Below are 17,810 nucleotides of genomic sequence, written 5' to 3'. Positions count from 1 at the left end.
ACCTCCTGGCCAGGTAGGACTAGTGGAAGGAGGGGGAACAAAACCTGTGATCCAAACATTACCGTGACTAAAAGAAGTGCAGAGATTAAGTAGGAAAAAAGATTGATGGAATGTCCAAACAATAATTGGCCCAACCTGAGACTCCCCGCCCTCACACTAGAGAGCCAGCTCCTGACACTATTAATGATGCTCTGCTATGCTTGCATTCAGGAGTCTATCCTGACTGTCCTTTGGGAGGCTCAAGCTTACAGAGACTGAGATATCATCTAAGGAGCATACTTGGTCTGGACCAAGGCCCCTTGCACATATTTGGCTGGCTGAAGGGCAACTTGGTGTTCATATGTTGTACCTGGTGAATGGGGGTAGAAGATTTTTTCTAACATAGACCCTATTGCCTGCTTTTGGATTGCTTTTCCCTAGCAGGGCTGCCTTGCCTGGCCTCAGGTGATGAGGATATGCTCAGTCCTGGTGTGACTTGATGTGCTGGCCAAGGTTGAAGGTGAGGGTGAGGGGAAGGGGCTCCTCTTTTCTGGGGGAAAAGAAAAAAGGAAGGGGGAAGGAGGGGAAGAAGAGAAGGAGAGGAGAGATGTGAAGTAAATAAACTGAATAATAATAATTTTTTTTAAAAACCTACCACTATTGCTTCAGAACCAATATGATCTTTCGTCATTTTATGTTCATTTTAGGAAATCCAAGCTGCAATATTTGTGGTGTAAAAGCTTATTTAAAATTGTTATATTTCCTTGATTAATTGTTTCTCATATTAATGGTGTCTTTTATTTCTTATTAGTTTTGGGTTGAATTTACACATGCTTGCTTATATTTTTTGCTTGTCAGGTGGTTTTGCTTTCCATATTTTGGAATTATTATTATTATTATTATTATTATTATTTACAATTTATTCACATTGTATCCCTCCTATGGTCCCCTCTCTTGTCTCCTCTCAATGGTACCCTCCATTCCTTTTCTCCTCCCAAGCACCTCAACCAGTCCAAAGATGGGGAGGTCCTCCTCCCTTTCCATGTGACCCTAGCCTATCAGGTCTCATCAGGACTGGCTGCATTGTCTTCCTCTGTGGCCTGGCAAGGCTGCATCCCCCAGTGTGAGGTGATCAGAGAGCCTGATACTGCTCCTCTTATTAGGGAACCCATTTGAAAACTGAATCTATAAAAACTTAGAAGGAATTTTAGGTTCTCTTAATAAATGGTCCTTGGTTAGAGTTATCAGTCTCTACTAAGCCCCCAGGGCTCAGTTTTTTGCCTCTGCTTGTCTACTTTTGGAGCTCCTGTCTCCTCCAGGTCTTTCTGTCTCCCCACTTTTCATAAAATTGCATGCATTCTGCCCAAAGTTGACTATGAGTCTCAGTCTCTGCTTTGATACTTCAATCAGTAGACTCTTTCAGAGGCCCTCTGTGGTAGGCTCCTGTCCTGTTCCCGGTCTTCTACTGCTTCTATGTCTATCGCATTTCCCCTTCTGAATGAGGATTGAGCATATTCCCTGGAGGCTTCCTTGTCATTTAGCTTCTTGAGGAGGATAGATTTTAGTATGTTTATCCTATATTGAATGAATAATAACCTCTTATGAGTGAGTATATAGCATGTGTGTCTTTCTGGTTCTGGGTTATCTCACTTTTAAAATATTTCTTAGCTCCATGCATTCATTAGAAGTTCAAATGTCAATAAAAAAGATTCTGAAGGTATCTCCATCTCTGATCTCAAGCTGTACTACAGAGCATCAGTAATATGAACTGCATGGTCCTGGCAGAGAAACAGGCTGTACAATCAATGGAATCAAATAGAAGTCCCAAAAAAGAAACCCACACACCTACAGATACTTGACTTTTGACAAAGAAGCTAGAACCATACAACAGAAAAAGATAACACTTTTAATAAATGGTGCCTGTCTAACTGGATGTATACATGTAGAAAAATGCAAATAGATCCATATTTATCATCCTGCACAAAAACTAAAGTCCAAGTGGATCAAAGACCTCAACATAAAACCAGACACACTAAATCAGTTAGAAGAAAAAGAAAGGAAGAACCTTGAACTCACTAGTACTTCCTTTAACAGAACACAAACAGCACAGACTCTAAGATCAATAATCAATAAATGGGACCTCATGAAACTGAAAAGCTTCTGTAAAGAAAAGGACACTGTTGTCAGACTAAAACAACAGCCTTCAGACTGGGAAAGGATCTTCACCAAACCTATATCTGAGAGTGGGCTAATACCCAGAATATATAAAGAACTCAAAAAGTTGAACAGCAACAAAACAAGTAATCCAATTAAAAATGGGATACAGAGCTAAAAGAGAATTCTCTGTAGAGGAATATACAACAGCAGAGATTCATTAAAAAAATGCTCTACGTCCTTAGTCATCAGGGAGATGCAAATAAAAATGACCATGAGATTTCACCTTACACCCATCAGAGTGACTAAGATAAAAAACTCAAGTGACAACACTTGCTGGAGAGGATGTGGAGAAAGGTGGGAATGTAAACTTGTATAACAATTTTGGAAATTACTCTGATGCTTTCTCAAACAATTAGGAATAGTGCTACCTCAAGATCCAGCCATACCACTCCTAGGCATATATCCAAATATACACAAGTATACAGGGACATTTGTACAACCATGTTTATAGCAGCTTTACTCACAATAACCAGAATCTTAATACAACCCAGATGTGCCTCAAATGAGGAATGGATACAGAAATTGTGGTATATTTACACAGTGGAATACTACTCAGCAATTAAAAACAAGAAAATTGTAAATTTGCAGGCAAATGGTGGAAACTAGGAAAGATCATCTTGAATGAGGCAACCCAGAAGCAGAAAGACACAAATGGTATATACTTAACTTATAAGTGGATGTCAGTCTTATAATATTGGATAAATATGCTAAAATCTATATTCCTAAAGAAGGGGAACAAGAAGGAGGACCCTAGGGAATTTGCTCAATCTTCACTCAGAAAGCAAACAGGATAGAAATCAAAAGCAGGAGAAGACAGGGAACAGGACAGGCGCCTACCACAGAGGGCCTCTGAAAGACCCGACTCAGCAGGGTATCAGAAGATGCTGAGACTCATAGCCAAACTTTGGGCAGAGTACAGGAAATCTTATGAAAGAAGAGGGAGATAGAAAGACATGGAGGACACAGGAAACCAACAGAACCAATAAATCTTGGTCCAGGGATCTTTGCAAAGAATGATAATCCAACTAAGGACCATGTGTGGAGATAACTGAGACCCCTTGCTCAAATGTAGCCCATGGAAGCTCAGCCTGCAAGTGGGTACTCTAGTAAGGGGAGCAGGAGTTGTCTTTGACATGAACTCAGTGGCTGGCTCTTTGATCACCATCTTCTAAGAGGTGTGCAGCCATACCAAGCCACAGAGAAAGACAATGCATCAGGTCCTGATGAGACCTGATAGGATAGTGCCTGATAGAAGGGGAGGAAGACCTCCCCTATCAGTGGACTTGGGGAAGGGCATGGGAGGAGAATATGGAGGGAGGGTGGGGTTAGGATGGAATGAGGGCGTGTGCTGCAGTTGGGATACAAAGTGAATAAACTGTAAAAATGAAAAAAAATAAATAAATAAACTAAAAAATTAAGTTAGAAAGTAATATTTTTATCAGTCTCTCATTCCACAAGATCATTATAAGTTCAAAGCAATAGTTTTTGTGTTACAGATTAACAAGGATTTTTACCAATAAAGAGGTCATCTATTTTATGTTTTATTTTTGAAGTCTTGTACAAATAATTATCATTTTTTTCTTTTATATTCATAATAAAACCATCTATTCCTAGTTTATAATTTTCCATATCCTTGGGACATACCAAGGCGTGTGGTCTCATCTTTGTACCTAGATTAAATATTTTTCTAGATTTTAAATTTGCTTCAAATCTGTTCTCTCCCTAATGAAATTTAAGTGGCCTGTGGCATATGAAAGTTCACAGAACTCTTAGCAGTTTTTGATATTCTACAAGAAGGTTAAATTTGCTTGATTCAAATGATGGATTCTATAAAATCATTATTAGGAATTATAAAATCATCAATTCCTCTAAACAGTATTATTTCATAAAAGTACATCTTCATATTGATCTGCAGGAAATTTGCCCCACAAAGTGGTTAAATGCCTGGGAAACAATAGGTAGTGAGGGTCTCTCCACACCATGACATATACATGAGGGATATGGTAATGGCAAGCATGGAAAGGCCTATCAACAGCATGAAGCAATCAGGAGACAAAATTCCTGGGGTGCATGCCTTACAAGAGCAAACTCATCGAAGCCATGCAAATATAGTGGGCTGCCTTCAGAAAGCTAACTTCCTTGCCATAACTTTGTCTGCTTGGCCCATTCCAGACAGAAATCTTAGATCCAGAAGTCTGAAAAAATTGATGATTCATGGCAGCAAGTTTACTGAGTAGTTGAGCATCTTATATACTGTTTGCAGAGAAGAAATGGAACAGAGTCAGCAGGAAGCTGTCACAAAATGGGATGATTAGCAGGAAACTAATCAAGAAATGTTGTGCAACAAGATTCCAATATTTCACAGACCGGTCACATAGCAGCCTTGGGACTCATAAGACCCAGCTCCAGACAGGAAGTTGCCAACTATGCCCATTGACAAGATCACAGAGCTAGCATTGGCTTGGTCCTTCCACAGAGCCTCTGTAAAAGGTGTGGACTGGACTGGCTCCAAACAATTGATATTTCTTTTCTTCCTACAGTATGACTTTAGAGGGTTTGCTGAGTTGCTATGATAGACATGGTTGTTTCTTTATGAAATATAGTTTGTCTGTGGTTTTGATAAATTATATGCTTACGTGTATTTACAAGAAGACTATCTTTTATCTTCCCCTTTGCAAATCATTCCACAAAGAACTTTCTGCAGTGATGGCTTAGTTGTCATGAATCACCCTAATTTGTGTTTGTCTTGAAATTCCCTTATCTCTCCATCAATTTTGAAAATAGCTTTGGTGAAGATTCTTTCCCCGTCTGTATGCTGTCATTTTGTTCTGAGGCAGTGTCCTTTTCTTTACAGAAGCTTTTCAGTTTCATGAGATCCCATTTATTGATTATTTATCTTAGAACCTGTGCCGTTGGTGTTCTGTTCAGGAAGTTGTCTCCTGTGCCAATGAGTTCAAGGCTCTTCCCCCTTTTTTTCTAACAGATTTAGTGTGTCTGGTTTTATGTTGAGTTCTTTGATCCACATGAATTTTAGTTTTGTGCAGAGTGATAAGTATGGGTCTATTTGTATTTTTCTACATGTAGACATCCAGTTAGACCATTTGTTGAAGACACTGTCTGTTTTCCATCGTATGGCTTTTACTTCTTTGTCAAAAATCAACAACCCTATATCTGACAAAGGGCTAATATTTAGAATATATAAAGAACTCAAGAAGATAAACAGCAACAAATCAATTAATCTAATTAAAAATGGAGTACAGAGCTAAACAGAAAATTCTCTATAAAGGCATATCAAATGGCAGAGAAACTCTTAAAGAAATGTTCAACGTCCTTAGTCATCAGGGAAATGCAAATCAAAATGACTCTGAAATGTCACCTTATGCCCATCAGAATGGCTAAGATCAAAACCTCAAGTGACAACACAGGCTGGAGAGGATATGAAGAAAGGGGCACCCGCCCCTGCTGCTGGTAGGAATATACACTTGTACTACCACTTCGGAAATCATTCTGTTGCTTTCTCAGACAATTAGGAATAGAGGTACCTACCTCAAGATCAAGCTATGCAACTCCTGAGCATATATCCAAAATATGCTCAAGTACACAACAAGGACATTTGCTCAACCATGTTTGTAGCAGCTTTATGCGTAATAGCCACAACATGGAAACAACCCAGATGCCCCTCAACTGAGGAATGCATACAGAAATTGTGGTACATTTACCCAATGGAATGCTACGCAGCTATTAAAAACAAGGAAATCATGAAATTTGCAGGCAAATGATGCAAAAGATCACCTTGAGTGAGGTATCCAAGAAGCAGAAAGACATGCACAGTATATACTCACTCATAAATGGATATTAGACTTATCATATAGGATAAACATACTAAAATCTGTACAACCTAAATAAGCTAAGCAAGTAGGAGGAGCCAGGGTAAGATGATCAATTCTCACTCTGAAAAGCAAGGGGACAGACATAGGAAGAAGGAGAAATCAGGGAACAGGATAGGAGAATACCACAGAGGGCCTCTGAAAAACTCTACCCAGCAGGGTAACAAAGCAGATGTTGATGAGCATAGCCAAACTTTGGGCAGAGTGCAGGGAATCTTATGAAAGAAGGGGGAGATAGAAGGACCTAGATGGGAAAGGAGCTCTACAAGGAGAGCAACAGAACCAAGAACTGGGCACAGGAATCTTTTCTGAGACTGATACTACAACCAAATACCAGGAATGGAGATAACCTAGAACTCCTTCATAGATGTAGCCCATGGCAGTCCAGCATCCAAATGGGTTTCCTAGTAAGGGGAACGGGACCATCTCTGACATGAACTCTGTGGCTAGTTCTTTGATCACCTTCCCCCGGAAGAGGGGAGCAGACTGGAAGGAAGAAAACCAGCTAGTCCTGATGAGATCTGATTAGCTGGGGCCTGATGGAAGGGGAGGAGGAAGGACCTCGCCTATCGGTGGACTTGTAGAGGGGTATGGGAGGTGATGAGGAAAGGAGGGTGAGCTTGGGAGAGACTGAAAAATGGAGGTATAGCTGGGATACTACGTGAATAAACTGCAATTAATATAAAAAATTAAAATTAAAAAATAAAATAGCCTTAGTGGGTGCAGCATTTATGGCTCATGCTTGTTGACTTTCAAAATTGTCATTTGATGGTCTCCTGGGTATTAAGTTGCTGGCAACAGTGTGGGTACTTCTGACATTTCTGTCCTTGTATGTGAGTGGATGTCTTTCTCTTGCTGCTTTCAGGATTCTGTCTTTACTTTGCATTTTGGCATCCTGACTGTAATGTGTCACTTCAGCACTTCTTTTCTGATTATATCTGTTGGGAGTTTATGTACCTCTTGAATGCGGATGTCTACTTTCTGTACTATTCAGAGGATTTTCTGCTACCTTTTGGATATATCCCAGAGCCTATTTGGATATCCTATTCTATGTGACTCTTCTTAAAGGAATGTCTATGGGGCATTCAGCTACAAGGACTGATGAAATGATATTCACAGATGAATTACTGAAGTTGTCATGGCTCTCTGCTGAGGACCAAGGGTGGGGCTGGATACTAACTACCAAGGTGACCAGATGTAATCAAAATCTTAGAATATTAGAGTCTATGAACTTGCTGAAGGAGAGATGCCAAACTTAGCATGTGAAGTCTGCCCACTATCAGAAAGCTGTGTATAACACAGCTCAAAGTAACCTTTACCACTACAGAACTATAGACTCCAGGTCCTAGAGTGATATTTAACACTGGAAACATCAAAACTTTGTCCCATAATGACCTCAGAGATCACTGGAACCAAACTTCTTCTCTCTCAGAGGATGTTCAGCACAGGTGCCACACACTGAATACTTGGGGCACAATGCTAGAGACCAGGTTGCTGGTCTCTGACTTTACATTAGCTGGAGGCCTATGTAACTTGTGCTGTCTGGTCCTGTACTAGCTGGATGCCTGAGCACATGGTATTCTATACTCTTTCAGAAACTTGGGTATGGTTACCCACAGCCACAGCTCAGAGGTCCTAAAAATCTGGAGATCTGGTCACCTAGCACTCTCCTAGGCCACAGAAATCACTATCATGTTCTCCTTTGGGGATTTTTACCTCCCTCTTTCATGTTGACTTTGCTGATTTCATACAAATACCCATGCCATCTCTCTCTCTCTCTCTCTCTCTCTCTCTCTCTCTCTCTCTCTCTCTCTCTCTCTCATATACACACACAAATGCACACACACACACACACACACACACACACACACACACTAATATAAACACCAAAATGTCATATGTATACATGACAGAAAATGTGGTTTTTATCATTCTGAGCTAGTGTTACAAATGCCTTGCTAAAACATACTATCAAATGAAAAAAGAAATCTCCAAAGGAAAGTACATCACCAACTTTGAGTTGAAATATACTTTACTTTCACTCCCATGATTAATGAAAGGTGCTGTGTCACAATACCAAAAGTTCAAGTCTTCTAGGGTTTTTTTTTTTTTTCTCAACTATGTTTTATGCTCCAAGGGCAACAGCAATGGGATTCATTGGAACTGCTACTAACTTGGGGGCGTCCCTGGCTCCTCTTTTTATGATGCTCACAATATACTATGCCTCATTGCCCTGGATCATCTATGGAGTCCTCTCCATTCTCTCTGGCTTTCTTCCCCATCTTCTTCCTGAGACCAAGAATCAGCCTCTGCCTGACTCCATCCAAGATGTGGAAAATGAGTGAGTAAAACCTGTACTGTATCTTTAGGGGACTTGTGTGGCAATGATTTGTGACAAAGAAAGTGAAATAACATTCAGATCATCTCTCTCCCAAGCATTCAGACAACTAGGCTTTTCCCATTGTAAACATTGTGATTGGCATAAAACTCTTCCTCATAGATTCGGGTGGGCTTGGATTTCTCTAGACACAAAAGATGAACTCTACTAGGATACATAAAGGGGTTGATTGATAAGGAGACAAAATCATGCCTCTGCCCACTCTGCCTTCATGCAAAGCACATAAAGTATAAAGTATATATGTTAATTTGGTACATGTGTGACACATGTGTGTGTGTGTGCAGAGACCAAAAGACATCAGATATTTGACCTTACGCTCTCCATTTTTTATCCATTCTGGGGATGTGTTGGTGATCCTGGAGTTTGGATGGAGGACAAAGAGAAGCAGTGAGACTCCTGTCTCTTCTTCCCAATAACTGGAGTTAGAAACATGAGTGTCCATGCTTAGCTTTTTACCTGAGTTTCTAGGATTTGAACTCTGGATCTCCTTCTTGTGGAGCAAACACTGTATCCAAGGAGCCTTCTCTTTAAGCCATAAAATAGATATTCTTGTCTGTATTTCACAAGTGTGCAAATAGCATTTCATCCTTCAGATTCAGTTACCTGTCAACACAGTGAGTTCTGGTAAGCTGTCTGAAATTGACAGGTTTTGGAGGCTTAGGGGTCTGCCATGATCACTGAATAACTTAGAGGAAATTATGTACAAGACTAGAGAATCTCCCACAGATGACAGTCACCTGAGGGAAGGACTCTTAGTTTTTGCTGCAAAATTTAGACTATCTTGATTTCACTAAGTATAAAAAGTTCATAACAGAAAGAATGGCATGACAAATAGTGAGATCATAATACAGGAAAGAATTGGGCAGGATTTTTACATCTTGGTGTACTTTCCATGCTATTTTTCCTTCAAGCCTCCTTGAATGATACTATGACCAGCCAGGTAGTAAGTACCAAAGCTGACTTGTAGAAGTTACTAGGGAGAAATTGGTTTTCATTTCCCAAATTTACTCAAATCCTCTGAAAGGAACCATGAATTTTCCAAAACCTGATGCGTGAAGAATGATGCTTGCTCTCACAAATTCAGAAGATGCCTTTATTCTGTGTTCATTCAGGTTTTTTACATGTTGATAGTGTTTGTTGTATTTCTTCTAGGTGTAAAAGGTCAAGACAAGCAAGACAGGAAGATGCCATCATCAAAGTGACACGGTTTTAATGGAACTCCAAGGATTGGCCTCTGATCAAACAGCAAAATGAAGAAAATGTCACTTAGAGTGGGTGGCCCAAGAATCACTTGCCTCTGACCCAATCTATTTCATGATGCTATTTTTTGACAACTGAGTTTCACTTCATCCTGTAAATGTACCACATTTCCATTACCCATTCTTCAGTTGAGGCAATTTAGGTCATTTCCAGTTTCTGGTTATTATGACTAAATGACTAAATGGTATGACTAGTGGTATGGTGGAGCGTCCTTTGGATATATGCCTGAGAGAGGGTTGGTGGCTCTCAAAGTAGTTTGATTCCCAATTTTCTGAGATCTCACCATATTAATTTCCAAAGTGGCTATACAAGTTTGCACACCAATGGAGTGCAATGGAGGAGTTTTTCTCTTCCACATCCTCACCAGCATGAGCTGTCACTTGTGTCTTTTATCTTTTCCATTGGTCCTGATGAGTAAGGACATTGAACACTTCTTTAAGTGTTTCTAGACCATCAAAGAGAATTGAGAATTCTGTTTAGATCTGTACCCCATTTTTAATTAGATTATTTGGTTTGTTAATGTTAGTCTCTTAAGTTTTCCAGATATTTTGAATATATTTGTTATATATATGAAGTTGTCGAAAATCTTTTTGCATTCTGCGAGGTAGTGTTATCCTATTGATGGTGTCACTTGCCCTTCAGAGCTCTTCAGGTTCATGAGGCCCCATTCTTAATTGTCAGTGGTAGTGAATGTGCTATCGATGTTTCTGGTTTTCTGTTGAGACCCTTGGATCATTGGAGTTTAACGCAGAGAGATAGACATGGTGATTTCTACATGCTCATATCTAGATGATGTCAAATAATTATTAGCATTTGTTAAAGACACCTTCTTTTATTTTTATTTTGTATCGATGGATTCTCTGAAAAAAACAGGTGTTCATAGTTTTATGGATTTCTGTGTGGGTCTTTTGTTCAATTCCATTGATGACTCTCTCTGTTTTCATGCAGGTACCACACAGTTTTTACTACTATAGCTCAGTAGCAGAGCTTGAAATCAGGGTTAGGGGCACATCCAAAAGTTCTTTTATTAGATGAGATTGTGTAGCTATACTGGGTCTCTTGTTTTGTTTTGTTTTAATATAAAGTTGAGCATTGCTTTTTTCAAGGTGTGTAAAGAATTGTGTTGGAATTGATGGGGATTGTGTTCAATCTGTAGATTTTTTTTTTTTGGTATGGTGAACATTTTCTTTAGAATGTTTTTTTCTTTTGTTCTTTTTCTTTTTATTAATTACAGTTTATTCACTTTGTATCCCAGCTGTAGCCTCCTCCCTGATCCCCTCTGAATCCCACCCTTATTCTCTCTCTTCTCCTATGCGACTCCCCAGTCCAATGATAGGAGAGGTCCTCCTCCCCTTCCATCTGACCCTAGTCTATGAGGTCTTTTCAGGAATGGCTCCTTTGTCTGCCTCTGTGGACTGATAAGGTGGCTACCCTCCTCAGGCGGAGGTGATCAAAGAGCCAGCCACTGCGTTCATGTGAGAGACAGTCTCCTATTATTGGGGAACCCTCTTGGACACTGAGCTGCCATTGCTATTTCTGTGCAGGGGTTCTAAGTTATCTCCATGCATAGGCCTTGTTTGGAGTATCAATCTCAGAAATGTCCCCGCTGCTGAGATTTTTTTTTTTTTTTTTTTTTTTTTTGGTTCTGTTGCTCTCCTTGTGCAGCTCCTGTTCCCTCCAGGTCTTTCTATCTCCCCCTTCTTTCATAAGATTTCCTGCACTCTGCAAAAAGTTTGGCTATGAATCTCAGCATAATGTCTTGATACCCTGCTGGGTAGAGGCCCTCTGTGATAGGCTCCTGTACTGTTTCCTGTTTTCTCCCTCTTCTAATGTCCATCTCGTTTGTCTTTCTGAATGAAGATTTGGATTCTTACTGGGATCCTCCTTCTTGATTAGCTTCCTTATGTGTACAGGTTTTTGTATGATTATCCTATATTATATGTCTAATATCCACTATATAATATCTAATATATAAGAGCGTATATACCATATGTGTCTTTCTGCTTCTGGGGTACCTCACTCAGGAAAATAATTTCTAAATCCTACCATTTGCCTGCAAATTTCATTATTTCCTTGTTTTTTAATTAAATTTTTAATTTTTAATAGTACTTACAGTTTATTAACTTTTTATCCCAGCTGTATCCTACTCCCTCATTCCCTCCCCATTCCACCCTTCCTCCCTCATCTTCTCCCTACCCCTTTCCAAGTGCACTGATAGGGGAGGACCCCCTCCCCTTTCATCTGATCCTAGCTTATCAGGTATCTTCAGGCCTGGCTGCAAAGTGGCCTAAGGGCTGCTCCTCCTTTGGGTGTTCGGGGAGAAGGTCAGAGAGCCAGCCATTGAATTCATGTCAGAAATAGCCCCTGTTCCTCTTACTAGGGTACCCACTTGGATAGTGAGCTACCATGGGCTACATCCGAGCAGGGGTTCTAGGTTATATACATACATGGTCCTTGGTTGGAGAAACAGTCTCAGAAAAGACCCCTGTGCCCAGATGTTTTTCCTCCTTGTGAAGCTCCTGTCCTGTCCAGGTCATATTAACTCCCCCTTTTTCATATGATTCCCTGTTCTCTGCCGAAGGTTTAGTTATGAGTCTCAGCATCTACTTTAATATACTGCTAGGTAAAGACTTTCAGAGGCCCTCAGTAGTAGGCTCCTGTTCTGTTACTTGTTTTCTCCTACATCTGATGTCCATCCCCTTTGTCTTTCTAAGTGAGGGTTGATCATCTTACCCAGGGTGCTCTTTCTTGTTTATCTTCTTTAGGTGTACAGATTTCAGTATGTTTATCCTATCTTATAGGTCTAGTACCCACTTATAAGTGAGTATATACCATGTGTTTCTTCCTTTTTCTGGGATACATCACTCAGAATTATCTTTTCTAGATCCCATCATTTGCCTGCAAATTTCATGATTTTTTTTGTTTTGAATTGCTGAATAGTATTCCATTGTATAAATGTATCAAAATTTCTTTATCCATTCCTCAACTGAGGGTCATATCAATCTGGCACTTTCTCAGACAGTTAGGAATAGTGCTATCTCAAGATCGAGCTTTACCACTCCTAAGCATATATCCAAAAGATGCTCAAGGATACAAGAGTATTTGCTCAAAGTGGACATTTTTACTCTATCAAATCTACTGATCTATGAACATGGGAGATCTATTTTCTGATTTCTTCTCTAATTTCTTCAAACATTTGAAATTCTTGTAATATAAGTCTTTCACTTGTTTAGAGTTGCATCAAGATACTCTATAGTTTTGTAGCTTTTGTGAGAAGTGTTGCTCCCTGCTTTCTTTCTCAGCTCCTGTGTCATTTCTGTATAGGAGGTAAGCTTGTTTGGGGCCACTCCACTGAAGGATCAGTGTAGGAGTTCCCTGGTATAATTTTGAGGTTGCTTATGTATACTATCATGTCATGTGCAAATAATGATACTTTTACTTCTTCCTTTCTGATTTCTATTCTTTTAATATTTTTAAATGTTGACACGATTTATTCATATCTTAATATTATGAGAGAACTAACTGAAGATTTTGTAACGAAAAGCTGAGTCAATGAGGCCTTCCTTTTCCCATCACATTGATTCATCCTCCAGAATTCACTTTTTAACTGGTTGTTCCCTCTTCCTTCCTGTTCTTTTTTAATATTTTATTTTAATTATTATTAATTATACTTTATTCACTTTGTATCCCCCCTGTAGCTCTCTCCCTCCTCCCCTCCCTATCCTACCCTACCTTTCCCTTCTCTACCCCTGCCCCTACCCAAGTCCACTGATAGGGGAGGTCTTCTTCTCTTTCCTTCTGAACCTAATCTAACAGGTCTCATCAGGAGTGGCTGCATTGTCTTCCCCTGTGGACTTTTAAGGCTGCTTCCCCCTCAGAGGGAGGTGATCAAAGAGCAGGCCAATCAGTTCATGTCAGAGACAGTCCCTGTTCCCATTACTATGGAACCCGCTTGGACACTGAACTACCGTGGGCTACATCTGTGCAGGGGTTCTAGGTTATCTCCATAAATGGTCCTTGGTTGGAGTATCAGTCTCAGAAAAGAACGGTGTGCCCAGAATTTTTGGTTCTGTTGCTCTTCTTGTGGAGCTCCTGACCTCTCCAGGTCTTACTATGTTTTACATCTTTCACATGATTCCCTGCACTCTGCCCAAAGGATGTTCATGAGTCTCAGCATCTGCTTTGATATCCTGAAGGGTAGAGCCTTTTAGAGGCCCTCTGTGGTAAGCTCCTGTCCTGTTCCCTGTTTTCTCCCTTTTCCAATGTCTATCCTCTTTGCCTTTCTGGATGTGGATTGAGCATCTTACTCAGAGTCCTCCTTCTTGATTCGTTTCCTTAGGTGTATAGATTTTAGTATGTTTTTCCTATATTATATATCTAATATGCACTTATGCGTGAGTATATACCCTGTGTGTCTTTCTGTTTCCGGGATACCTTACTTAGGATGAACTTTTCCAGTTCCCACCTGCAAATTTCATTATTTCCTTGTTTATATTGCTGAGCAATATTCCATTGTGTATAGGTACCACAATTTCTGTATCCATTTCTCAACTGAGGGGCATCTGGGTTGTTTCCAGCTTCTGGCTATTACAAATAAAACTGCTACAAACATGGTTGAGCAAATGTCCTTGTTGTATACATGAGCATCTTTTGGATATATGCCTCATTGTGTATAGCAGAATTATTTTTTTAATTTTTTTATTTTTATTATTACTTACATTTTATTAACTCTGTATCCCACTCCCCCATTCCCTCCCAATCCCACCTTCCCTCCCTCATCTCCTCCTTGCCCTTTTATATTTCCACTGATTGGGGAGGACCTCCTATCATTTCATCTGACCCTGTTTTACCAGGTATCTTCAGGACTGGTTGCAAAGTTCTCCTCTGTGGCCTAGCAGGGCTGCTCCTCTCTTAGGTAGTGGGGAGGTCGAAGAGCCTGACATTGAGTTCCTGTCCGAAGTAGTCCCTTTTTCCCCTTACTAGGGAAAACCAGTTGGTTACTGAGCTACTATGGGCTACATCCGAGGAGAGGTTGTAGGTTATATCCATACATGGTCCTTGGGAATAGTGCTTCCTCAAGACCCAGCTATACCACTCCTAGCTCGATCTTGAGGTAGCACTATTCCTAATTGTCTGAGCAAGCATCAGATTGATTTCCAAAGTGGTTGTATAAGTTTATCTTCCCACAAGCAATAGAAAAAGGTTCCCCTTTCTCCACATCCTCTCCAGCATGAGTTGCCACTTGAATTTTTTATCTTAGCCATTCTGCTGGGTATAAGGTAAAATCTCAGGGTTGTTTTGATTTGCATTTCCCTGATGATTAAAGATGTTGAGCATTTCTTTAAGTGTTTCTCTCCCATTCTATAATCCTCTATTGAGAATTCTCTGCCTATCTCTGTACCCCATTTTTTAATTGGATTACTTGAATTGTTGCTTTTTAACTTCTTTAGTCCTTTTTTTAATTTTATTTTTTTTCTTATCAGTTACATATTATTAACTTTGTATCCCAGCTGTATCCTGCTCCCTCATTCCCTCCCAATCCCACCCTCCCTTCCTCATCTCCACTTGCAACTTTCCAGGTCCACTGATGCGGGGGACCTCCTCCCCATTCATCCAATCCTGTTTTATCAGGTGTCTTCAGGACTGGCTGCAAAGCCCTCTTCTGTGGCCTAACAGGACTGCTCCTCCCTTGGGGGGGTGGGGAGGTCAAAGAGCCAGTCATTGAGTTCCTGTTAGAAATAGTCCTTGTTCCCCTCAATATGGGAAAACAAATCAGTTCCTGAGCTACCACAGGCTACATCCGAGCAGAGGTTCTAGGTTATATCCATACATGGTCCTTGGTAGAATGTCAGTCTCAGAAAAGACCCTGAGCCCAGATATATTTGGTCCTTGTGGAGCTCATATCCTTTCCCCATCAGACTAACTCCCCTTCTTTCATATATTTCCCTGTACTCTGCCGAATGTTTGGTCATGAGTCTTTGTATCTCCTTTGAAAACACTGCTAGTTAGAGTCTTTCAGATGCGCTCAGTAGGCTCCTGTCATATGTTCAATGCACATCCCATCTGTCTTTCTAAATGAGGATTAATCATCTTACTCATGTCTGCTCTCTTGATTATGTTGATCCTGCCAAAGCATGAGCATGGGAGATCTTTCCATCTTCTGATATCTTCTTCTAATTCTAATTCTTTATGCAGAGACTGAAATTTTTTTTCATACAAGTCTTTGAATTGCTTGGTTAGGGTCACACCAAGGTACTTTATGTCCTTTGTGGCTATTATGAAGGGTGTTGTTTCCCTAATTACTTTTTCAGCCCATTTTTCTTTTGTATACAGGAGGCTACTAAATTTTTTTAGTTAATTTTGTATCCAGCCAATTTGCTGAAGGTGTTTATCAGCTGTGGGAGTTCTCTGGTAGAATTTTTGGAGTGACTGAGGTATAATAGCATATCATCTGCAAATAGTGCTACTTTGCCTTCTTCATTTTCAATTTGTATCCCCTTGATCTCCTTTAATTGTATTATTGTTCTTGCAAGGACTTTAAGATCTATATTGAAGAGGTATGGAAAGAGTGAGTAGCCTTGACTTGTCCCTGATTTCAGTAGGATTGATTTAAGTTTCTCCCCTTTCAGTTTGATGTTTGCTACAGGTTTGCTGTATATTGTCTTTACTATGTTTAGGTATGTGCCTTGTATCTTTCATCTCTCCAAGACTTTAAACATGAATGGGTGTTGCATTTTTCAATTACGTTTTTAGCATCTAAGGAGATTGTCAAGTGGATTTTTCCTATCAGTTTGTTTATAAGGTGGATCACATTGATGGATTTTGATCACATTGATATATATTGAACCACCCTTGAACAAACCTTCTTTGTTTTAGGGAGAGCCTGATTAGATTGGCAAAATGAGCATTTTATCTTACCCATTATAAAGGTCTCAGATGCGATTTTCATAAGCCTCTGTCTTAGGTTGGAAAAACCACAATTTCACCCTCACCCATCATTGACTTACCTCGATATCAAATGAGGTTGTTGGAGATCTCCAGACAAAATTTTTCTTGCCTCCATTGTAGAGAAAAAAATCAATTTCCCTATGTTAATCTGTATCACTCACTTTCCTAATGTTGTTATTCCTTTCTAAGCCTGTTGGCATAAGACCATTCGAGGCCTTGTTGATCAGCTTTGTTGGGTCTGTAGATTTTGTTATGGAAGATGCTTAAATATCACTCAGAATGGCAAACAGGATAGATACCAGAAGCTGTGGAAGAGAAGGAATAGGATGGGATCCTACTATAGAGGGCCCTCTGAAAGGCTCTACCCAACAAGGGGTGGAACACCAGAAGAATGTAGAGTCTGAGACTCAAACTTTGGGCAGAACAAAGAGAGTCTTATGGAAGAAGGGGATAGAAGGACACAGAAGGGACAGGAGCTCCACAAGGAGACAAAAAAAGCCAAAAAGTCTGACCTCAGGGGGCCCTGCAGAGACTGATGCACCAACAAAAAACCATGCATGGAAAGGACCTAGACCCTCTGCTCTGATGTAGCAGATAGGCAGCTCAGTGTTCATTGGGTCCCTGAATAAGGGGGGCAGGTTCTGCCTCTGTCATGAACTCAGTGCCTGCTCTTTGACCTGCTTCTCCTTCCCCCAGCAATGAGGCTTGTGAGACCACAGAGCAAGAGGATCCAGGCAGTATTGAGGAGACTTGATGAACTATGGGCAGATGGCAGGGGAGAACTCCCTCTTTCAGTGGACAAGGAGAAAGGGTGGGGATAGGGAGGGAGGGTAGTTTTGGAGGAGTAGAGGGAGGTTGCTACAATGAGATAAACAATGAGTAAATTGCAAAAAAAGAAAGAAAAAAGAAAAGAAAAAAGTACATTAGAAGCCCCAAATGGCCAGAAGGAAGTCTGAGCTTCCAGTTCAGTGGAGTGTTTGCTGTGGCTCTTTGAGGTCTCACATCCCCCAACTCTGGAACCAAAACTACTAAGCCAGCAGAATTTAAGGTCGAGAAAACAGGAAGCAAAATTTTTCCTAGTGGGTTACTAGGGTTGAAAGTGATTGGAAATCCTCCTTTTT

The 17,810-nt window shown here is 40.3% G+C and overlaps 1 protein-coding gene across 5 annotated transcripts in view; it reads left to right on the top strand.

Moving 5' to 3' along the window:
- The window catches only part of LOC132654765 (solute carrier family 22 member 19-like), an 89,600-nt gene that overhangs the window by 68,392 nt on the left and 3,398 nt on the right, over nt 1-17,810 (top strand). For 2 of the 5 annotated variants that reach the window (XM_060386024.1, XM_060386027.1), the window contains 2 exons: nt 8,221-8,424; nt 9,634-14,375. The exons of the other annotated variants lie outside the window; for them this stretch is intronic. In XM_060386024.1, the coding sequence (XP_060242007.1) occupies nt 8,221-8,424; nt 9,634-9,694 (265 nt within the window). In that variant the 3' untranslated portion in view covers nt 9,695-14,375. Of the gene's footprint in view, nt 1-8,220; nt 8,425-9,633; nt 14,376-17,810 lie in introns of those variants that run through there. 5 annotated transcript variants of the gene reach the window in all.

This window comes from Meriones unguiculatus, chromosome 1 (assembly GCF_030254825.1).
Source record: "Meriones unguiculatus strain TT.TT164.6M chromosome 1, Bangor_MerUng_6.1, whole genome shotgun sequence".
Lineage (NCBI taxonomy): Eukaryota > Metazoa > Chordata > Mammalia > Rodentia > Muridae > Meriones > Meriones unguiculatus.
Note: the sequence above shows the minus strand (reverse complement) of the source record. Positions and strands in the feature narration are given on the sequence as shown.